The sequence below is a fragment of the Heterocephalus glaber genome, unplaced genomic scaffold (genome assembly GCF_053883595.1).
Source record: "Heterocephalus glaber isolate CG9 unplaced genomic scaffold, H.glaber_assembly_v1.0 deba00001504, whole genome shotgun sequence".
In the NCBI taxonomy this organism is placed as follows: Eukaryota; Metazoa; Chordata; class Mammalia; order Rodentia; family Bathyergidae; genus Heterocephalus; species Heterocephalus glaber.
This window is the reverse complement of record NW_028258324.1, coordinates 59,088,010-59,111,398: the sequence shown is the minus strand read 5'-3', so window position 1 is coordinate 59,111,398 and position 23,389 is coordinate 59,088,010. Positions and strand designations below refer to the sequence as shown.

General features: G+C 44.8%; 1 protein-coding gene across 6 annotated transcripts in view; it reads left to right on the top strand.

Annotated features, from left to right (window-relative positions):
* Mccc1 (methylcrotonyl-CoA carboxylase subunit 1) overlaps positions 1–17,991 on the top strand; it is a 53,266-nt gene extending 35,275 nt beyond the window's left edge. For 2 of the 6 annotated variants that reach the window (XM_087186609.1, XM_087186608.1), the window contains exons 12-19: positions 2,140–2,249; positions 3,965–4,181; positions 5,602–5,688; positions 9,914–9,963; positions 13,150–13,287; positions 14,294–14,401; positions 16,595–16,666; positions 17,651–17,991. In XM_087186609.1, the coding sequence (XP_087042735.1) occupies positions 2,140–2,249; positions 3,965–4,181; positions 5,602–5,688; positions 9,914–9,963; positions 13,150–13,287; positions 14,294–14,401; positions 16,595–16,666; positions 17,651–17,779 (911 nt within the window). In that variant the 3' untranslated portion in view covers positions 17,780–17,991. The other 4 variants (XM_021254852.2, XM_087186607.1, XR_015440998.1 and 1 more) reach the window with 3 other exon arrangements.
* Positions 17,992–23,389: the final 5,398 nt, after the last annotated feature.

Sequence of the window (23,389 nt, the reverse complement as noted above, 5' to 3'; positions counted from 1 at the left end):
GCTTCTCCACTGGGGTGTTGGCAGCAGTTTGTGGGATCTTCTTCATTGCCAGAGAGGGGCACACACCCTACCTGCCCCCCGACCTTTTCTTTTTCTTTTTCTTTTTTTCTGGGGGGGGGGGTACCGGGGATGGAACTTGGGACCTTCCACTTGTGAGGCAGGCGGTGGAACCACTGAGCTAAATCCCTGTGCTCCCTTTTCTTTTTGAAACAAGGTCTCCCTACATAGCCCAGGCTGGCCTTAAATTCACTAGCCTCCTGCCTCAGCCTCCCAAGCACTGGATATATAGAGCCCTTTAACCAGGAGAACCACTCCATGAGTAGGCGTTACTGTCATCCTCACTTTCTGGGGGAGGAAATTGGGCCATAGAGGAACTAAATGTCTCACCCAAGGTCATCCGGGGATCTGAGATTTAGACCTGGGCACCTGGCTCCAGAATCCATCCTCTGAGCCCACTGGTGTCTTCATTTCAGTTGAGAGAATAGTTATGCCATGACAGGTTGGGGCAATTCTGAGAACAGAAAGTTCTGTTAGACTGACCTAATCTGGTCTAGTTTTTAAGAGGAAATCTGGAGTGAATTTAAGTAGGGAGATGTTATAACCCAGTGAAAAGTGAAGAAAAGAGAAAGCGAAACGTGTGTTAAAAGAACTGTAAGAAAATGTGCGGCTGAAGAAAGGCGTCAGGAAGGTGAGTACTTGGAGATGCAGCTGGAGTCGTAGGTTGAGGGCAGATTATGAAGCATCTTGAAAGTCAAAAAGAGGCATTAGGACTTCATGATTTTACCAAATTGGTAGCATTTTGAGAGCAAGCTTTGGTAGTTGGTAAACGTTTTCACTTATTAGCAGAGCACGTTAGAAACACAGAAGGACATGGCAGCAGTAAAGAATGGCCCCGCGCATAAGCAGAGCTTGCAGTGTGGTTTACTGGAGGCGCTCAGAGAATAGCAGGGATGTGATACTGCGAAGGACTTCCGCGTTCGCTCTTGGCCCTGGGAGGGATAATCGAGTCCACAGAGCTCCCCTAGCCCTGCCCCCAGCCTCGGAACTGCTGGTGCATCCCATGGACATGGCCTGATTATACGAGTGGAAACTTGACTTGTCGCAGTTCTCCCTCAGGTTTAGGACGCGTAAGGGAAGGACTGCGTCTCTCAGGTTATAGTTGCAGCCCTTGCTCAAGCAGAGGCTTTAGTAGCGATGAGTAAGCAGGTAGATGGATGGATGGGTGGATGGATGGGAGTGTATTCCAGCCGCTTGGTAATGTAGATGAGGAGCCTGGGGTTCAGAGAGGTCAAATGACCGTGAAAGTTGGGAAAAAGTCCTTATAGCAGTGTTCTTTATGATACACCACGTCTTTCAACTTGAACTGTTTCTCACCAGTTGTGCCATGGTTCAGATTCTTGTTCTCTAGAACTGTAATCATGGTAATGATGGCTGTCATTTGTTTATCAGCTCTGCCAAGCATGGCACTTGGCACTTTGTTGTCACTCCTCCTGACGACTCTATGCGATTTTATTATTTCAGGATTTTTTTATAGGAATTTTTTATTTCACTGATGAGGAAACAAGGCGGAGGGGGAGGAGAATGCTAAGAGCAGAAGTGAGGGTGAAGTGAGAGGGTGAAAGGAGTTTGAGTTGATTTCCTAAAAGGAAAACAAAGTTTGAAAGGAGATAGAGTAGGAGAAAGCCAACCTGCGTGTCATTGAATCCCTATGTTAGCAACTGGCATTCTTGGGTGGCCACATCCTCATTAACTTTGGACAAGTTTTTCTGTAATTGTGATCAGTACCTGTTTGCAGTACATAATGATTACATTCAGCGTGGGGAGTTGGTACATGCACATAGCACATCTGAATTCTTTTTACTTCCCTTCCTCTCCTCTCCCTCTCCACTCCCTCCCATTTGCAAAAAAAAAAAATCTATCTCCCTGTTTCCTATTTTCTATCTTATTTTGTTCTTTATGGACAAGTCTTTGACCTCTCTATTCCTCAGCTGCCTCACAAATAGAATAGAGGTAATGGTATTGTCTTTCAGGGGTTTGTGAGAACTAAGTATGAAGTGAACATAAGCAGAACGTCTTGCTTGTCCTGTCTCAATTTGTCTAAGCTTTAATTTTGAGAGGCCACTGTGGTTTCCATTTCAGGAGATGACGTCTCTGTGCATTATGACCCCATGATCGCAAAGCTGGTCGTATGGGCCGCAGATCGCCAGGCGGCCCTAACGAAACTGAGGCACAGCCTTCGCCAGTTCAACGTGAGTGGCCCGGGGCTATGTTAAGGACCCTGAAGTCTTTGGCCAGCACCAAAGGTCATCCTTTCACCTTGTCAGGGCCTTGGTCTTACCAGCTTCTGTCCGCCCATTGAATGTATGTCACAAACAGAATAATTTCACATGGGGGAATTTCCATGGGTTAGAATAGGCTTTGAGGACTTCCAGGTTTCAGTTATGAAAGAAAGATCGCAGAAGTAAAACTGTCAGTGTCAGCATTATCTTTTCATGAAATCTAGTCATTCTATAAATAAGACCAGCTCCATGAGTGTTGCCTACACTCTGGTAATTTTTCTCCAAAGGAAGATAATTATGTTCAGTTTTATCCATTTGACAGTTATTTTTCTGCAACGCATTAATTTTCTTGGTGCAGAATGTCCCATACCATATTGATTTAGCTTCATGGAGGATTTATTAACACATGATACTGAAATTGGTATATGTTACTCGTTTGCTTTCTGTGGCTCCAACCACACCGGCCTCCTTCCATTCCTCAAGTGCCCCCGGCATGGAATCGTGGGGCTGTCCTCTCTTCCAGAATGCTCTTCCCTTGTATGATCACAGGGCTCCCTCCTGACTGTCCGCAGCCCTGCTCATTTCTCAGACTCCTTTCCTGGCTGCTTCGTTTAAAATAGTACCCTTTGTTCTTCTTTGACCCCTTAGCCAGTGTGTTAGTTTTCTCTCGTTGCTGAGACAAAATACCTGACACCCAAAGTTGGAGGGGAAGAGGTTTATTTGGCTTACAGTTCTAGAGGTTTCAGTCCATAGTCGGCTGGCACTAAGATAAGAATGTCTGCAAATAGGCATCACAGAGGAGAAACAACATGGCACACACAAGGTAGCAAAGGTAACAAGGGAGCCTTAATAGCATTTCCCTTCCCCTTTTATCTTATTCAGACTACTTAGGGCGGGTAGCACTCGCATCCTTACTCCTGGTGCCCTTGAGCCTAGTATTGCATCATGGATTAATTCCAGCACCACACACTCTAGATCCAGCCTATGACCACATGAGGCTTTGCAGGGACATCTAGACCCAACCATAACAGCCAGCCTGAGTTTCCTTCATGGCACATGATGTCATATTAGATATTTGCTTCTAGATGGTGTTCCTTACCTGTCTCCATGGAACGTAAACCTTGTGAGGGCCAGGACTTCATCTGCTTGTTCCTCACTATCTCCAGGGCCTGGATCAGAGCCTGGCACCTAAAAAGTACTCAGTGAATAGCTATTAAATGAATGAAGGGCTGGGAGTGGTGGTGCACGCCCGTAATCCCACAAGCACTTGGGAGGCTTAGGCAGAGGGATTGCCAAGAGAGTTTGTGGCCAGCCTGGCTCCACAGTGAGTTCAAGGCCACCCTGAACACATAGCAAGACCTTGTCTCAAAAAAAAATTATATATATATATATATATATATATATATATAAAAAATTGTAAGATATCTATATATATCTTGCAAATTAGTATTTACCACTTTTCTAAGTCAAATGTCTCCTTATTACCCACTACACTTCCTTATATCCTTTCATCTTGTTAAACTGTAGTTATAAGTATTAATCCAGACAGTGGTGGATATAGTGAGCCCCCCCATGGTACCTTAGTAGATTTTTCATTTTTCCTAAATACTTAGAAGAGCAGATGCTTTTCTGAATATGTTGTTTTCCCCCACAAAGTAGGAACTGGAGTTTTATTCTCTTCCTAGATTGTTGGTCTGTGCACCAACATTGACTTCCTGCTCCACCTGTCTGCCCACCCAGCCTTTGAAGCTGGGGCTGTGCACACCGATTTCATCCCTCAGCACCATGAGGACCTGCTGCCCCGCAGGAGGGCAGCAGCCAAGGAGTATCTCTGCCAGGCTGCTCTGAGCCTCATTCTCCAGGAAAAAGCTATGACCGATGCTTTCAGCCTTCAGACACAAGGTACAGCCTGCTTTGTGAATCCTCCCTCTGTCCTCTGCAGGTGTGCTTCCTAGGGAGAGGGAGAGCCCTCATGGGTCATGGATATGTCCACAGATGGATCCAGTGAGCAGAGCTCATGATCCCCTGGCATTGTAGAAATTCATTCTTCTTGTGTCTCTTGCTGATGCCTAGTGATTTCCTTGTCTGCTCTGAGTGGCCTGCTTTGTTGAATCCTCTGTGCCTGCAGCAACTTCCTTGGTCCTAGAGGCTAAAGACACAACATTCTGTCAGGTGACTTCCTCTCTTTTTCCTTCCTGTGGTTATTTTTCTGTCTACCTGGAGACTTGGGTACTTCTGGGCACAGGAAGGAGCATGGCATGGATTCATCCTGACTGCGCACAGCTACCCTGCTTCAGCACCCCCAGCCTCTTCCTAACACCCCAAAAAACCGGAACTGCACTGCCTCCTGGGGTAGCTTCCTGCAGCTGCAGTGCACTCTCTGTAGAGAGTTCTTCCGTCCAGATAGGACCAAAGCTGACCTCTTTCAGACTGGCTCCAGAATATTTACTTAGGCCAACTCTGACCTTTAGAGCAACCAGAATTAAAAAGAAAAATCTAATCCTGGGCCAGGGATTTAGCTCAGTGGTGCCGCCGCCTGCCTCACAAGCATAAGGTCCTGAGTTCGATTCCTGGTACCAAAAAAAAAATCTAATCCTTCTATCTCTTCTATTAGAGTTATTATGTTGTATTTTCTTCTCTTATGGGATCGTTAATTTCTTCTCTTATAGGATCTTTAATTTCTAGATACAGTCAAGATAATGATATTGAAAGCTTAAAATGTACAACTGCATCTTTGTATTTGTGTTCAATTCTCATTTTTTCCTTTTGCATTAAATAGAAATCCATCCAAACATCCTCCATGTGGTTTTCCTGAGGCTGAATTTAACATTTTTACAATGCAGTGTCCTTGTGCTCTTACTTTTCTTTTTAAATTTATAACTAGCACAGATATGAGCTTGAAATAAATGGCTTCAGTTTAGTACTGCTGTGGCCCCTCAACTTTGTCCAGCAGCCAGGGACTAGACCAGGGACAGGGAAGAGAAAACAAAGCCAAGTGGAAGAAATCTAGTGAGTAGTAGAGGTTTTGGTGACCCGGAATGCATTTGCTTTATCAAAAGCGGATGAGCGCTCAGCAGTTGCTCACCCACAGAGGATGAGAGATTAGGTTGCAAAATGTTCTGATTTTCCCAGAGAAGCCGGGAGTTTTCCTATGAAATTTTCTGAGATATAAATGAAAATACCTAATTTAAATGTAAAACAAAACCCAAAAACCATTAGAGCTGCAAGCATAGGAGCTGTGTTTTATATTTTCTTTTGTAAGGTATAAATTTAGAAAGCTGTATATTTGTAAATTTGTTGTTGAATTTTAAATTTTTTCTAGATCCATTCTCTCCGTTTTCATTCAGCAGTGGAAGAAGACTGAATATCTGTTACACCAGAAACTTGACTCTTAGAGATGGTAAAAATAGTAAGTAATATTTCATTAAAAGAAAAATGTGAGTCATAGAAATATACCACATGGAACTGAAAGAGAATTCAGCTTGGTCCTGACCAGTCACTTACAGTTTTTTAAATGCCTTAGCCTACACAATGGAAAGGAATATGGCAAAATTAGAATTGATTGGTTCTGGGTAGTCAATTAATGATACTTATTTTTCTTTACACTTTTTCAATGTTTTATAAACATTCTCAAAATATGTCATAAAATATACATAGCAAAAAAAAAAGAGAGAGAAGAAAGAAAGAATGCCAAAATGTTAGCAAGATTATTTATTATAGGGAGGTAGGATTTGAGGCAATCTTTTTTTTCCCCAATTTTTTTTTTTTTGGTACCAGGGATCAAACTCAGGACCTTGCGCTTTCAAGGCAGGCAACAGAACCACTGAGCTAAATCCCCGACCCTTGTTCCCCAATTCTTTATACTTTTTTGTTGTTGGTGTTGTTTTGAGACAGAGTTTCGCTATGAAATTCAAGCTGGCCTTGAACTTTTTATATAGCCCAGGCTGGCCTCAAACTCACAGCAGTCTTCCTGCCTCAGCCTCCTGAGTGCTGGGATTACAGGTATGCGACACCACACCTGGCTAGAGTGTATTACTTTTAAATAAGTAAAATAATATCCAAAGCTATGTCAGGGAGGGAGAATTACCCATTGCTCGGGCAGTATTTCCAGTGGAAGTGGGTCACTAAAGAGCTATAATTTATCATACACCTTGTCACGTGTAAGTTTTTATCTTCACAACAACTTAATGAGGGGAGTGACTGTTATGTCCACCTGTGGATGACGAAACTGAGGCGCAGAAGGTGAGGTCACCTACTCGAGGCCAGTAAGGTGGCAGAACATTCCTGACATCAACTCAGATGCTCTTGCTACCACTTTTCCAATGGGACATTCACTGAGAAGCCTCCAGGGAGGCGCTGAGTGACTGTAACTGAGGTCAGGGAGGCCAACCCTGAGCAGCAGGTAGTCTACAAATCCACGACTGGGGCAGTGTTCCAGAGGGACCCATGCCCTGTGACGCTGTGACTGTGTCCCTTCTGCTGCAGGGAAGGAAGCAGGGAAGGGTGTGAGGACCCAGGCGGACACAGTCAGAGGTTCGATGTGGCCTTGGACTGTGTTGGTGCCGTTATAAAAATGTGCCCACTGAGGTATAGAAAAACCCTCTTGCCAGCAAATCATCATACCCTCTCCTCTGAACAGAGGAGGATCTTCAGTGTAGCTCTTCAGACACCTACTCAGTAACAAATTCTTCATTTACAGAAAATTGGAGCGGGCTGTGGTGGCACACGCCTGTAAACCCAGCACTCAGGAGGCTGAGGCAGGAGGATTGCCACAAGTTGAGACCAGCCTGAACTACATAGTGAGACCCTGTCTCAAAAAAGAGAAAATTTTTTTGGGGGGGCACCGGGGATTGAACTTGGGTCCTTGCGCTTGTGAGGCAGACGGAAAAAATACTTTTTGATTGGACTCCAGCTCTGTAGTTGTTTTGTCCTCCTGAGCCTAGATGGCCATTCCCTTGAGTGCACTGGTTGTGTCTCCAGGCCTCCTTCAAGAAAGTGTGCACACATGCCTTACAAGACGGCATTCCACAACGACCAGCCCGCTGTCTCATGCTGATGCCCTCACTCTCTTCATGCTCAGAAGCAGCCTCCAGAATCTGTCTTACCCTACACTCCCCTCTGCTAAATACTGGTATCCAAAACAGGAAGGTTTCGTTGGCCTCAGGCACCTAAATGAAACAGAAGAATGAACTTGTGATGTAATTCAGAAAAGCCAACTGTGTTCTTTGGCGTAGATCTCCAGGCACAGTACTGAGTTGTGTTTGGGGAATAAAAAAGGCTTAAAGATAAATAAATACATAATCAAAAAGCTGACGTAATTACTGTTCACTACACACTTTTGGCAGTGTTCTACAAAAGTAACCTAGGTCTGAATGGAAGAGCTTTTAGAATGCTATGGTGAGTCCCATGGTCAGCAGGAGCGACCATGGCTGAATAAAGCATACGCCAGACAGGAAGCCCAGGGAGACAGAGGCACCTGAGTGCGAAATAGAACCAACTTTTCGTGACCTCAGTGAGGACTAAGTATTTTAAATACAGTACTGTAGTCAAGACTTGAACATTTTTCTGACTTTATTACTGGCCATGTTTTATAGAACCTTGTCCCATCCTCAGTAAGAAAAATATTGCCCGGTATGATGGGACACACCTGTCACCCTAGCACTCATGAGGGTGAGGCAGGAGGATCACTGTCAGTTTGAGGCCAGCCTGGACTACACAGTGAGTTCAAGACCAGCCTGGAATACACAGCGAGACCCTGTCTTAACACCCCCTTAAAAAAGAATAATACTGATTTTTATTATCAAAATTTTTGAGTATTTGCTTTATGTCAGACACTATGTTGAACACTGTCCAAAGATCATTTCATTTGAGTTTTCAGAAGAGGCCAATGAGATCAGTGTACGCTTGTTAGTTTCATAAATTACTAATCTCTCTAAATCAAGGCCAAAGCTTTTGGTCATTTTCCAAAAGTCACACCAAAAATAATTGGTAGAGGGCCCAGAATTTAGCTCAGTGGTTCCACTGCCTGCATCGCAAGTGCAAGGTCCCGAGTTCGATCCCCAGTACCCCCCAAAAAAAAAAAAAATTGGTGGAGCAAGGACTTGAAACCACACTGTGGGGAATACGTGCATACCTACCCCTGCTGCATGCTAAATTGGCAAACCTTATTCAGTGCTTAAGTAAGAGAGTATTTAGGTTCCCTGGTAGGTGAGAAGAGAGCTGTAGGGAAGGGAAAAACAAGTTCAGTTGCATCACAGTACTATAAAAGAATCTGTAGGTTTTTTGGTTTTGTTTTCAGCTACGGGGGATTGAACCCAGGGCCTTCACACCAAGCTACAGCCTCAGGATTTTATTATTTTGAGACAAAGTCTTGCTCATGTGCCCAGGCTGGGCAAGAACTTGTGATTCTCCTGCCTCAGCCTCCCAGAGTGCTGCAATTACATACAGCTCTGTGCCACCACGTACAGCTAAGACTTTTTCCAGGCAATGACTCTATTGGCATTTGTATCCGTTAAATACTTTTCATATTTTTATAAATTGAAAGAAAAATGAATCTGGTGTAATTGGAGGCATTTTCTTTAAAGTTAAAGCAAGTTGACAAGATGTAGGGTGGAGAATTTCCATGCAGTCTGCAGAAAGTGTTTGAAGAGAAAAAAATGCTGAGCGATGTGGAGAAGAGAGGAGAAGAAAGATCTTTGCCCCTGTGTATTCTATCAGTGAGTTTACCATTTGGAAATATATGTGTGGGAAGATAGATAATAATAATTATTAATAATGCAGGCCCTGGAGTTAATATACTTTTGTTTTTCTTTTTCCTTCCTACTTTTTTTTTTTTGAGACAGGGCCTCACTATGTAGTTCAGGCAGGATGGCCTTGAACTCACTATGTAGCCCAAGCTGACCTCAAATTCATGATGATCCTCCTGCCTCAGCCTCCCAAATGCTGGGATTACAGGCGTGCTCCACCATGCCCAGCTCCACAAAACTTTTGATTTCTGTATCCTAGGATAGTGTTCAGCCAATTCCTTATGCATATAGTAACAAGAATCATTTCTTATGTGGCCTGTTACTGTTTATGAAGCACTCTGGAATTTATTTAATCATCATTACATTCTCATACCCATTTAATGGTTCAAAAAATAAAGGCTCAGCGATCTGGTGACTTGGTCAGGACCACAGAAGCAATCAGATGGCAGATTTGGGTCTTAAACCAGAGCATCTCTTTGTCAATTCATTGTATTTTCTGCTATCACACTGCAGTCTTTTTGTTTAGGGGAAAAGCTCTAAAATAGTCTACAACCTTAAAAAGGAAAATTTTGATATTCATCTTTACTGAAACTTGCCAGACAGAGTTTTTCTTTTTCTTTTTTTTTGGTACCAGGAATTGAACTCAGGACCTTGTGCTTGTGAGGCAGTCGTGATGTCACTGAGCAAAATCCCTGGCCCCGACAGTTTTTCTAAGAAAAAGAAAAAAAAAAACCCACTTTATTTCCAGGGAGTTAAAAGATGTTGATGTTGTTAACATTTCCATGAACAGCTCATTATCTTAAGGTTGAAAGTGAGACTTTGGGCATCTCAGTTACTGAATATATGAATATCTTCTAATTGTTCTGCATTTCCCTCCTTTCTGTGAAGACGTGGTCGTAGCTGTAACTTATAACCAGGATGGGTCCTACAGCATGAAGGTAAGCTGCAGTAAGGATGTTCTGTGGGTCAGAGCTGGATCTGATCTTTCTCCTACTGAGTGGGGTTTTTTCACTCTCCCATTTCTCTTAAGCCTTTAATTGCTGTAACTGTAGAGAGAACGGCTGGGCCTTTGTTACACACCAGTTTGTGAGAGTCACCCTACATGGTTTCTAACTCATTGTTTACTTAGTTTGACTATGATTCCCTGAAGAAGAAAACCTTGGCAAAAGAGGAATAGCTTTGGATCAGGCATCTAACAAGTCCCTGAAGTATGTGTGTATGTTTACATCACAAGCAGGGATTCTCACATTGTTGGACTCAATAACCCTCTTCTCTCTCTTTCCTTCCTCCCTCCCACCGCTCCAGGCCAGGCTCAAACTTGTGATCCTCCTGCCTCAGCCTTCCAGGTCACTAGTATTACAGACCTGTGCCCCTGTACCCAGCCCTAAACACTCTTAAAAATTACTGAGATGCCCCCCAGCCCCAAAGAGCTTTTGTTTATATGAGTTACATCTATTGATATTTTCCATTTAGGAAACTGAACGGAGAAAATTTTATTTTTTTAATTATGTTGAAATACACATAACAAAACTTACTCTTTTAGTAATTTTTAAGTGGACATCTTAGTGGCATTAAATATATTCATATGGTTGTACAACCATCAACATTCAACTTCAGAACTTTTTTAATCTTGCAAATTCTGAAATTCTATACCTTTTTTTTTTGAGATAGGGTCTTGCTATGTAGTTCAGGCTGGCCTTGAACTCACTGTGTAGCCCAGGCTGGCCTCAAACTCAGCGATCCTCCTGCCTCAGCCTACCAAATGTTGTGATTACAGGTGTGCACCACCAGCACCTAGCTTCTATACCAATTAAACAATGTTAATTCAATTCTTTTTCCCGTGGCTGCTGAGAATAACCATTTTACTGTTTCTATGAATTTGACTTCTCTAAGTATCTCATATAAGTGGAATAACAATATTTGTCCATCTATGACTTAGTATAATATCTTCAAGGTTTTTCCATATTGTAGCATGCATCAGAGTTTTTAAAAAGTGAATGCTATTTCATTGCATGTATATACCACATTTTCTTTATCCATCTGTCAGTCTTATTTCCAGCTTTCAGCTATTGTGCATAATGTTGCTAGGAACATATGTGTACAGTTGTCTCTTTGAGGCTCTTTTAAAAATTCTTTTGGGTACATGTCATTTTTAATGTGAGCTAAGAGATTTAAAATACTGAAAAACAGATTTATCGATGATATGTATTAGACTTCTCAGCACATTTTGAAATACATTAGTTCTCTCTCTGAGGTTCAGGAAAACCATGGGAAATTTGCCAACTTTAGTATGTGAGAGTTGTAATTCATCTTGGTGCCCCTGGTTTGGGGATCCTTTCTTGTCTCTTGGTAATTGCTAAAGTAAATCGACAAATTTGTCTTAACCTGTTCATGGAACTAAATCCACAAGTTTGGAATGTGCTTCTGTGACTCTTAAACAAAGCTGTTTGCAATCTAATCTTTATATCCTGAGAATTTTACAAACATTCCAACGGCTGTTTTAGTAGGTTACAAAGGAGTGTAAAATGTCATATTAACCCTAGGTTGGATGAGAACCGGTGTATAGATACTGCAATGTGACCTACCTCACCATAGCCTCCGTGATATATTTTAAAAGAACAGTCACAGGACTTTGGCACTAACACTGTGGGCACTGAAATGGAAAACAGAGATTTTTTGTGTGTAAGGGAAATTTTCTCTTGAGTATATATGTCAGAAAATAATCTTTTTTTTTCTTGTTTTGTTTTTGTTACTCGAAATTGAACCTAAGGGCTTCCCCCTGTACCCCTGCCCCTTTTTTTCTGAGACAGTTTCCCTAAAATGCCCAGGCAAGGCCTGAACTTGCAGTCCTCCTGTCTCAGCTTCCTGAGTGCTGGGATTACAGGTGTGCGCCACCACGCCCGGTATTTAAAGCAGATTTTATCTCCTTTTGTCAACTTTCTTGAAACAGTAAGTGTGAAATCTGGTTTTGGTTCATAGTCTCTGGGTGTGAGGAAATCCTGGTCAGTCTCCATTTAATGTCTTCTTAAATCATAACTGAAGCTCGTGAACGTGGTTCTGCCTTTTTTCCTTACTGACACTGGTAAAGAAAAACTAAATTTCACTTAATCTCAGGTACTCAGAAATGAGTGCTAACCTGTAAGATACCCAAATAAATGTTAATAATTTTGCTTATTTTGATTTTTTTTTTTTTGGTACCGGGGATCAAACTCTTGCGCTTGTGCAGCAGGCTGCAAAACCACTGAGCTGAATCCCTGGCCCTTGATTTGTATTTTTATTACACGTTTTTATTTCTATTCTTTCCAGGGTTTTTGTATTTGTTTTTGTGTGTGTGTGTGTGTGTGTGTGTGTGTGTGTGTGTGTTGTTTTGTTCTTTTGAGACAGGGTCTCTGTATGTAGTCCAGGCTGGCCTTGGGCTCCTAGAGACCCTCCTGCCTCTGCCTCTGCCTCCTAAGTGCTGGGTCATAAGTGTGTGCTACCAGGCACAGCTTCTTCTCTGTCCTCAAACCATTATGCCGCAGTGGACAGGTTATATAACTAGTTTTTCTTTTAATTATCTGATTTCTTATTCTTTCCAAAGTATTGAGGGGTGGGTCCGGGGCTCAGTGGTTATGCCAACTGCCTCACAAGTGCAAGGTCCGGAGTTCCATCCCTGGTACCAAAAAAAAAACCTCAAGGGGCTGGAGATTTAGCTCAGTGGTTTCGCTGCCTGCTGCGCAAGCGCAAGGACCCGAGTTCCATCCCCGGTACAAAAACCAAAAAACAACAACAAAAACCCAAAAGTATTGGGGGGTGGATTCCTACATGACTTTTTGAAAAATGTGTTTTAGCCGGGGATTTAGCTCAGTGGCACTGTGCCTGCTTCACAAGCACAAGGTCCTGAGTTCGATCCCTGGTTCCAAAAAGAAATGTATTTTATGTGTTACCTTTTGAAGGTGCTAATAGTGAAGATTGATTCTGGTTTTATTAAATCTGTAAGATTGGGCCGGGAGTGTAGCTCAGTGCCACCGTGCCTGCCTGGCAAGTGCAAGGTTTTGAGTTCGATTCCCGGTACACCCCCCCCCCTCCAAAATCTGTAAGATTGTTCACTTTTATTTGAAGATCTTATTCTTTGGTTTTTTCAGATCCAAGATGAAACCTTCCAAGTCCTCGGTGCTCTTCACAGTGAGGGAGACTGCACTTACCTAAGAAGCTCTGTGAATGGAGTCCTCCGCAGGGCTAAGCTGGTCACCCTGGAGAACACCGTGCACCTGTTCTCCATGGTAACGGCGCTGTAGCGTCGCCTCTGGTGCGAGAGGGAAAGGCCTGACCCGGGCGGTTCCTGCCGGAGAGTGGCAGACCCTCGGGACGGGACCCCCACGTGACCGGTGCCCGGGCCCTTCCGTGTCCCCTCGCTTGCGGGCGCCGACCCTGACCCACGCCCAGAGTCCGCGCAGCAGCCGGAAGCCAGGGGTTCTGGACCCTGAGGCGACTTTGGTTCCAGTCCTGGTCCTGCCTCTTACAGCTGTGTGACCTTGGGCAGGGAAATAGTAACGACCTTCCTCACAGAGTTGTTGTGACAATGACATCATATGTGTCACATTGGTGCCCGCATCAGCTAAGCACTTGATAGTGGATGACTCTAAAAATCGCTTCTAGACCGTGGCTGTCTGTCACCTGCAGTTAGTTCTATGCTTAGTTAGTTCTTTAATTCTTTTTTGCGCAGTGCCACTGAGCTAAATCCCCGGCTCTCTTTATGCTTTAATTCTTTTATCTCCTATGAGGCATGTACACTGTGACACCCTTTTTTGTTGTTTTTGTTTTTGTTTTGTTTTGATTTTTGAGACAGGGTCTCTCTGTAGTTCAGGCTGTCCTTGAACTCACTGTGTAGCCCAGCCTGGTTTTGAACTCCTGGCCAGTCCTCCTGGGTGCTGGAATTATAGATATGCCCACCACACCTAGGATGTTGCTTTCTTATAATAGAAAACCAAGATGGAAAGGGGTCTAGTAACCTGCTCAAGGTCAGAAAGCTAGAGATTAGAGAGCCAGGCACAGTGGTACCTGCCTGTAATCCCAGTATTCAGAAGGCTGAGGCAGGAGGATCATGAGTTCAAGGCCAGCCTGGACTACACAGTGAGACCTGATCCAAATAAATATTAGGTTAGAACCCTGGTATTGATGATGACTATACTTAACAAATAGCTTGAAAAGTACAATAATCTCAAGTGTATTCATAAAAATTCAGTGATGGGGGTCTTGATTCCATTTTCAATTTGTTCTCTTTTTTAGGAAGAAAGTATTGAGATTGCCATTCCAGTGCCCAAATACTTGTCTTCAGTGAGCTCAGAAGGCATTCAGGGAGGTACCATAGCTCCTATGACGGGAACCATCGAAAAGGTAATCAGGTGACATATGTGGAACAATGCCCAGTAAGGCTGGTAAATGACTTTATTGAACTTGTCATGGACGTATATCCTCTGTCCTCTGTAACTCTTGCTCACTGGAAAGCATCCATTTCAAGAAAACAAAGGGATTTATTATGAATCCAAGTTCTATATTTCAGTCTTCAGTGAAAATATCTATTTACCTACCTTATGATAAAGGCTGTTGTTTGTTTGGTTTTGTTGCTGGGGTTGAACCCAGGACCGTGTGCATGGTAAGCATGTGCTCTACTGCTAAGCTACACCTCTAGCCCAGGGTTTCTGGGATTTCTCCAATTTTGGGGTCTTTAAAAAATTTTTATTAGTCCATGTTTTCAGTACATGATTACATCCCTCATGGAAAGTTGGTTCAGATACGTAACACATTTTAATTCTTTTTTCATCCCCTCTTCCTCCCTTCCCTACCCCCTCCCACCATCTGCTACTTTTGAAGATGGCAATGTACGTCAAAGTACAAATAATGTGGTGCTGAGGGGTGTTACTCAGCAGTAGAGTGTGTGCTTAGCATGTATGAGGGCCTGGGTTCGATTCCCATGGCCCCCACACATAAAGGTATAAATAGTCCAAATTGCCTGGTTTTGTTTTTGTTTGTTTGTTTGTTTATTGAGACAGAGTCTTACTTTGTAGGCCAGCCTGGTCTCAAATTTACAGCAGTCCTCTTGCCTCAGCCTCCTGAGTGCTGAGATTACAGGTATGCACCACCACGCCTGGCACAATGTTAAATTTAAATTTTGTCCTGAAATGATAACATTTATCATGTGGTGGTGCACACTTGTAATCCCAGCACTTGGGAGGCTGAGGCAGGAGGATCGCTATGAGTTTGAGGCCAGCCTGGGCTCACAGTGAGTTGAAGACCAGCCTGAACTAATAGTGAAAGAGTCTGTCTCAAAAAAAGGACAGTTTTCTAATGTACATAATTGTACCTGTATTAAAATTTGAAAGGCAGGTATTAGTAAGGGCAATGTGGTTTAATGTTGAATGCAAGATATATTCAGAATCGAGACCTATACTTTCTTAGTCCATTTGGGCTTCTATAACAGAATTCCATAGATTGAGTGGTTTATAAACAAAAGGAATTTTTTAAATTTATGAGCAACCTGTCTCAAACAACAAAACAAAACAAAAAGCATTGCTCAAGTTTGTGTCATTTGTGGGGCTTTCAAGAATGTGTCCTGCTTCTCACAATTTGGACTCTATACAATGGCTTGATTATTTATTTGTTTATTTTTGAGACAGAGTCTCACTATGTAGTCCAGGCTGGCCTTGAACTCACAGGGATCCTCCTGCCTCAGCCTCCCACATGCTAGGACTACAGCTATGCCTTACCACACCTACCTCACAATGACTTTAGAACCTGACTCTACTATGTAGTGTTTCCAAAAACTCAAAAAGTTAGTCGGGTACCATGGTGTATGCCATAATCCCAGCACTGAGGAAGGCTGAGGCAGGAGGATCACAAGTCCCACACTGGCAACTTAGCAGGACCCTGACTCAAACAAAGAAACAAACAAACAAATTCAGGTGCTAGGGATGTAGTTCAATGGTAGAACACCCCTGGCCACCCCTGGTAGAACATCCCAGTACCGCAAGGAAAAAAAAAGGAAGACCATAGGGGAAGTATAAGTTCATTTACACATATAAGAATAAATATGGACATATTTTTCTAGGGTTGCTGATAAATTTAATCCTTTCACACAAAGGTTGTCTACACGCTTAACCCCCTAGGCCCGTGAAGAAGCGCTATCTTAGACACCCTCAACTAGAGAACCAGTCACCAAGCGTCCCTCTGCCCTGCCCGGAGGGCATGTGAGTCCTTCCCTGTTGGCCAAGTGTGGGTTTCACGTTCATGAAGACAACCGGAAGAATGCCAGGGACCTCAACAGTGGCTTCATCTGATTCGAGCAAACGATGTGGCTTGGGAGGGAGGGGCCGGGCTGAGCCGTGCTGACCCCCCCCCCCCCCGCCCCGTGTCTCCCGGTGTCGTCCGCAGTGTCAGATTGACCTGGGGTTTGCGGCACTACCTTTGTCCCTGGCAGACGACGGCACAGCCACGTAGGCGGGGCTTCCGCGGGCGCGTTTGCGTTCCGGCCCTGCAGACTTCGGGGTTCCAACGCGTTCTTGCACATTAACCCGACCTCTGAACCCCCAGGTGCTTGTGAAAGCTGGAGACAAAGTAAAAGCTGGAGATTCTCTGATGGTTATGATCGCCATGAAGATGGAGGTGCGTGGAATCGTGAGTTCAGTTAAGCAGTAAACCTTGAGAAATATCCCATCAGATTGTTCTTTAGCTTACGGTGGAGGTTAATACCATTTTAAATGTGAAGAGCCATCGATTGGCTTGGCATCAATTGCAGAACCAAGCTGGGAGGCTGAGGCAGGAGGATCCTCATGAGTTCGAGGCCAGCCTAGACTATGTTGTGAGACCTTGTCTCAAAAAAACAAAAACAAAAAACCCCTAAAGTATCCTTTCTGTAAATATATTTTCATTACAATTTTGTGAAATTGCACCTGTCACTTTCTGATTATGAAATTATCCTTAGCCTGGAAACAGTAGTCAGCTGAATGTAACTATTGCTGTTTTCTACAGGTGAACTTAGGATGCCAAGCATTAGTATCAGAGTGAGAACCTTGATCAAATTAAATTGGCTGCTTAAACCAAGTGTGGTGGCGCACGCCTGTGATCCCAGCACTTGGGAGGCTGAGGCAGGAGGATCACTGCGTTCAAGGCCAGCCTGGGCTACATGGCGAGACTGTCAAAAAAAAAAAAAATAGCTGCTTAGGTCTTTGGATGGTTGGAAATTATAGTAGATGAGTGGTTCTCAACCCTGGAGAGGCTCCTGAGCTGGGGTCGACAGGAGTAGGGCCCAGGGGCAGCTTTTTTTTTCCATGGAAGGGATCAGCGCAGGCTTTGGCCATGCTTGGCAGGCTCTAGGGGGCGCTGTAAAAGCTTCCCAGGTGAGGTTCGCTCGCCGAGCTGGAGCTGAGAGCTCTGGTTAGTCCTTGAATGGGTCCGTGGAGTGTCCAAGTAGTAACTGACCCTAAACATGTCACCGTGTGCTGAGGTGTCTGAAAAAGAAAAAGTCAGGAAGCAGAGGGACTAGAAGACGTCAAGACAATTGGCCGACGCCTCACGGTGCGGCCGTCCTGCTGTGGTGGGTACCATCCTCACTGGCGTTGCGACCCCAGATTGTGTCTCTCTCTGCAGCACACCATAAAGGCCCCCCGAGACGGCACGATAAAAACAGTGTTCTACACGGAGGGGTCGCAGGCCGACAGACACTCCCGTTTGGTCGAATTCGAGGAGGAAGAACATGACAGGAAGGAATCGGAATAAACCCACCACAGAAACTCCGGTTGTGCAGAAAAAGCGAGAAAGTACCTCCTGCTTCCACCCGGCTCCCCTAGGTAGCAGTTTCACCAGATAAATGATCACGAGGGGCTGAAACGCTTTCCCATAGGAGAATCATGTACTGGGGTCCCAAATGCAGTACTACCTGGTCTCAAAAGGATTCCTACTAATAAAATTGAATTCTACTTTTTTTATTATTAGAAGCTAGTATGGTTTGTTTTGGCCTCTGTAGCATCTTTCAGGAAGGGGTTATAGCAAGTTGGTCAAAAGGGAACAACCGGAAGCAAAAAGTCATTCAATTAAATGAGTTACTTCCCAGTTTTGATCATGCTGAACAGAGAAAAACATATTTCAGAGACAGATGCCTTAGAGCTAAACTCAAGCAAGATTTTATTTTGCAAAGAGTAACTTATTAGGCACTTTAAAGATAAGGATGTTACTTGTTTCTAGTCTTTGCAAATGGAAAGTTTCTCTTTATTTTTTATTTTGGTACCGGGGATTGAACTCAGGATCTTGTACTTACGAGCCAAGCGAGGTGCCACTGAGATAAATCCCCAGCCCAGAAAGTTTCTCTTTAGACTTCTCTGTCTTATTTTTGTGATATTATACTTTCTAATTTTGTAAATAAGAAGTTGTATATTATACTAGAACACAATATTAATAGCTAATTTGGATAACTCTGGAGAAACATAATTTTATAGAAATGGGTAAGAGTAGAAATCCTGAATGCTTTTTTCTAGAAACACTGTTTAAATTACCTTTGAGTTTTATTTCTTTTGTCTAGATTTTTAAGTTACTGAATTTTCATATATCCACTGATATTTTAAATATTTGCTGAATTGCATTCTTGCTGAATACAGGCTATGTTATGTTTTGTTTTGTTTTTTTGGTATCGAGGATTGAACTTGGGACCTTGTGCTTTCGAGGCAGGCGCTGGAACCACTGAGATGAATCCCTGGCTCTACAGGCTATGTTAAATGTGGTGAAGGATACACACACATACAACAGATAGTTTCTGTACTTTATGATGCCTACAATTTAATTGAGAAAATATGACATAATCATGTCAAAAGTTGTATGAAAGACATCAAATCTGTAATCTAACTTCTGGCTGTAAGCAAGCAATCCCACTGACGAGCCAGCAGCAGTGAGAAAGATCCCAAACACTGAAACGAAGAACGATGAGTTTCCACAGGAACCTGATTGCACAGCGCAAAGTGCCCAGTTCTGCCCCAGGCAGCTGAACCTCAGTACCCCACCGCCTTGGGGCGGGGACGAGGGGCGAGGGGCGAGGTTGGGGGCAGATGCAACCTGGTGGGGCTCGTGAAGGGAAGCCCAGGGCCAGGCGTGGGGTGCGGGATTGGGGAGCAGAAATGAGGAAGGGGCAGGGATGAACAAAAGTATTGGAGATGAGCAAAGTGTATTTTATAGCAGAGAGCAGATCTGCCCTGCTGAAGTGGGCCGTGTTTCTGGAGATCGCTACAGAAGGTAGGGGGTTCAGGTTGGGGTCATATAGCCACTGGAATGGACTGTCGGGTTGGATGGCAGGGAGGGTAGTGATTACGTTGAAATTTTCTTTTCTTTCTCTTTTTAAGCAGGGAAAGCAGTGGTATTTTGGGGAAATATATCTTAAAGCACATCTGAAAGTTGGATGTGGTGGTGCACACCTGTAATCCCAGCACTTGAGAGGCTGAGACAGGAGAGTCACCATGAGTTCAAAGCCAGTTTAAACTACATAGTGAGACCTTGTCTCAAAAACATACACACATACCAAAAAAAGAGGAAAAAAGCAAAGGTTCTCTAATGAAAATTCTAATTGCTATTTGCTGCCTTTCAAAGAATGCTGTTTGTGTCCTTAAGTAGGAATTACCGGCCACCTGTGCACTAGGTGCCACGGGAGGCCAGGTGAGTGGAGTGATGCTCCTTTGGGTCAGAACACAGAAGGACAGGCAGGGACACTGGACCCAGGCTTTGGAGGACAGCCATCTGCCCCTGGGGAAGGAAGGCGGGCAGAGGGACAAAGCCGCCAGGGCTGGGCTGGAAGGGGCCGTCCTGACTTCACTCCAGAGGCAGCGGGGCTGCTGAGATTTTCACAAAGTGCTTTCCAAACTGTGTGGTTTGCGGTCTGCAGTACAGACCTGCGAGCGGAGAGCGTGGAGACCCCACAGGAGGCCCCTAGCGTGGGGGCAGGATGGGCAGGGCCGGAAGTCGCGCCTACGCACAGTTCCGGGCCTGGGCACGAGCGCAGCGTAGAGCCCACGCTTAGCCTGTGCAAGCCCGGGTCCATCTCAGCACCAGAAACAGAACCACTTCTTAGACGAGATCTGTCTGTAGGCATGGACCCCAGGCAGAGTCCCAGCCGGAAAAATACAGCCTTCTCTCCTCTAGGCAGTAACGTTCTCCAGGCAGCTGTTCAGACTACAATACCCACGAGAACAACAGAATTCAAGAGCCCTGACGGGTCCCCCCTCTGCCCCCACACACATGCTAAGCATATGTTCTACCTCCAAGCTCCACCCCCAGCCCCGTGAGGCTTTTGAATTTTGGGCGAGAACACAGAGCGTTTTACTCAAGACACGAGCTTAGAGATAAAATTCTTGCCTTCTTGTTGTTTTGGGTTCTTTCTTTCTTTCTTCCTTTCCTTCCCCTTCTCCTTCCCTTTCCTTTCCTTTTTTAGACAAGGTCTCACCATGTAATCCAGGCTGGCCTCAAACTTGTGGTGATCCTCCTGCCTCAGCCTCCAGGTGTGCACCACAATGCCTGGCTCTTACCTCTTTTTAACTATAGCAACTTGAGCAAGTCATTTATCTCTCTGACCTTTGTCTGTAAAATTGGGGCAGCAAAAATAAGAACCAAGAGAGATTATGTAAAGGTGCAAATTTCCAATGATGAATGTCATTATATTGTATACCTAAAATGTACCAATACAATTAAATTTTTTTAAAAAAGGAACCAAAATTGTGATTGCCCTCCCCACTAAGATTAAAAAAAAAAAATTGGGGCAGCAGATGTACTTCACAGGGTCATTTTGGAAGTTAATTGACAAAATGTAGCTGTTGCCTCTAGCACCTGGACCCTCCTTTATATTAACTTCTAACTCTGTCTTTGCTAGGGAACAATTAAGAACCTGGACTACATTCAGCCTAGCTGGTCGATCTTCCTAGGAAAAATGCAGGCCCTGGGTACTGAAAAGATCCTGCCTGGAGGGGCACTAGCCTGTCCCCTTGTCCCTCCCTCCCCCAGCCAGAGCCTGTTCTAGGGTCACGGGGCACCTGTTGGCCACAGGCAGATCTCACTGGCTCGGCCTGGACCAAGCTGGCCTGTCACTGGAGCTGCAGGGACAATGGTGCCCGGGGCAGCTCACCTCTGGCATGAAGCCGGGCCTGGACTTGCCCAGTCGCCCGTCAGCTGTCACACAGGTGTAGCTGGCGCTGCAGGGAGGGGGCCTTCCTGTGCGGCTTTGGCCTGGGTGTGGGGGCACCTCCACCTCCTGGACAGCAAGGTGGGGTGACCTCCTAGCTGAACTTACTCTTTCTGCCTCGGTGATGGGCTTCTGCCCCCTCTGTACACTTCCTCTCAGAGCACTCCAGGCATCCTCTGAGGAGTATCAGAAGCTGAAATGCCCAACCGCAGCACTTCTCCTGTTGTCCTTAAAATATTTACAGCGTCGATAGTAATACTTAGCACTTCTGTGGTACCTTTCAGCAGAGGATCTTCGAAAGCATGCCTAGATATTCACACTGTGCTTCAAAACACCCGCCAGAGAGGGAAGTGTGACTTAAACTGTGTGTGAGAAGTGGGTGTCCCGGAACCAGGAGGGAGCCTCGGGTCCACAGCCCTTTCCTGCTGCCCGAGAGTGAGAGGTGTAGGGGAACCCAGGAGCCGCCGACAGCCTTCCAGGGCCCGGCGGGTGGAGCAGGCTTGTCCACCTCCCCGGCGCCATGAATAACCTGGGGACGCCATTCCTCCCCATACCCAAGATTGCCCTGTCACCCTGACGCTTATCTCCCTTCTGCCGGATCCCTGAGGAACCGGAAAGCCTCCATCTCTGAGTGGCTCGGCGCCCCCAGGTGAGTTCCAAGTACAGCGTGTTCCTCCTCTGCACCTCCCAGCACTGGGCAAGAGCGCTGAAGTGAAGGCCCGCCCTCCTAAGAATGGCGAATTCGGTTCTCCGCGCACACCGCTCCTTCTTGACATTTTGCTAGCTCTTTAGAATAGGCTGGAAATAATTCTCAAGGGGGTGGAGTTACAGCTCAATGGCCGAGGAGCACACGCCTAGTAGGTGTGAACGCTTGAGCTCAATCCCTAGCAGCCTTCTCAAAATAAAGTAAAATAGGCATGGTGGCGCAGGCCTGTAATCCCAGCACTTTGGAGGCCAGCCTGGACTACATAATGAGTTCAAGGCTATCGTAAACTACACAGCAAGACGAAAGAAAGAAAGACAGAAAGAAAGAAAGAAAGGAAGGAAGGGGGGTGGGGAGAGAGGGGGGGTTGCCCAGGGGTTTAGCTCAGTGTTGCCGCCGCCTGCCCTGCAAGCGCAAGGACCACAGTTCGATCCCCGGTACCAAAAAAATAAAAAATGAAAATGAAAATAAAACCAGAGGCTGGGGATGTAGCTCAGCGGAGCAGTGCCTGCCTGGCAAGTTCGAGGCCCTGAGTTCAATTCCCAGTACCAAAATAAATAAAATAAGGGGCAGGAAAGGTAGCTTAGCAGCACCGTACCTGCCTGGCAATCACAAGGTCCTGAGTTCGATTCCTGATACCAGAAAAAATAAATGAAAAAAAACCTGAAGGAATTTTCATTCCAGAACCATTCCCCCCCCCCAAAAAAAACCATGACCCTCCCAATTATTCCTCTTTTTATTGAGGCAAGGCCTTGCCAGGCTGGCCTCAAAGTCATGGCGATCCTCCTGTCTCAGCCTCCCAAGTGCAGAGATTACAGGTGTGCACCACCCCAATTTTTCTTTTATCATTACTAACTATATCATGAGAGCACTGTTTTTTTCCATTACGGAAAGCAGGCTTAATATTCATTATAATCACACCAGCATCCCCTGTTGGCCAGGTGCCCCCCTCCATCTCTTCTAAGCTAATCTGAGCTGGTTTGGCCACCTCCCCCAGCCAGGCCCTTGGACTCTTGGAGGTCTGACCTATGAAGGCACCTTAACCCTAGAGTCTTCATGTTAATACAGTACCTCAAATAATTGTTGACGATCCAGTATATGCAAGGCAGAGCGTGAATACGTAGTTTTGTTTTTTGGGGTTTTTTTTGGAACTGGGGATCGAACTCAGGTCCTTGTGCTTGCACAGCAGGCAGCAAAACCACTGAGCTAAATCCCCAGTTTATGTAGTTTCTTGACCTATAAATATGATTTGCCTGTTCCTAATTAAGTATTCTTAATTTTTGAATATGCAATAATTCCCAGAGTTAAGAAATCTAAATATGGGCCGGGGATTTAGCTCAGTGGTTCTGCAGCCTGCCTTGCAAGCACAAGGACCCGAGTTCGATCCCCGGTACCAAAAAAAAAAAAAAAAAGAAATCTAAATGTGAAGCAGGAAACAATGAAGACCTCAGCACAGATAACTCTTAACACT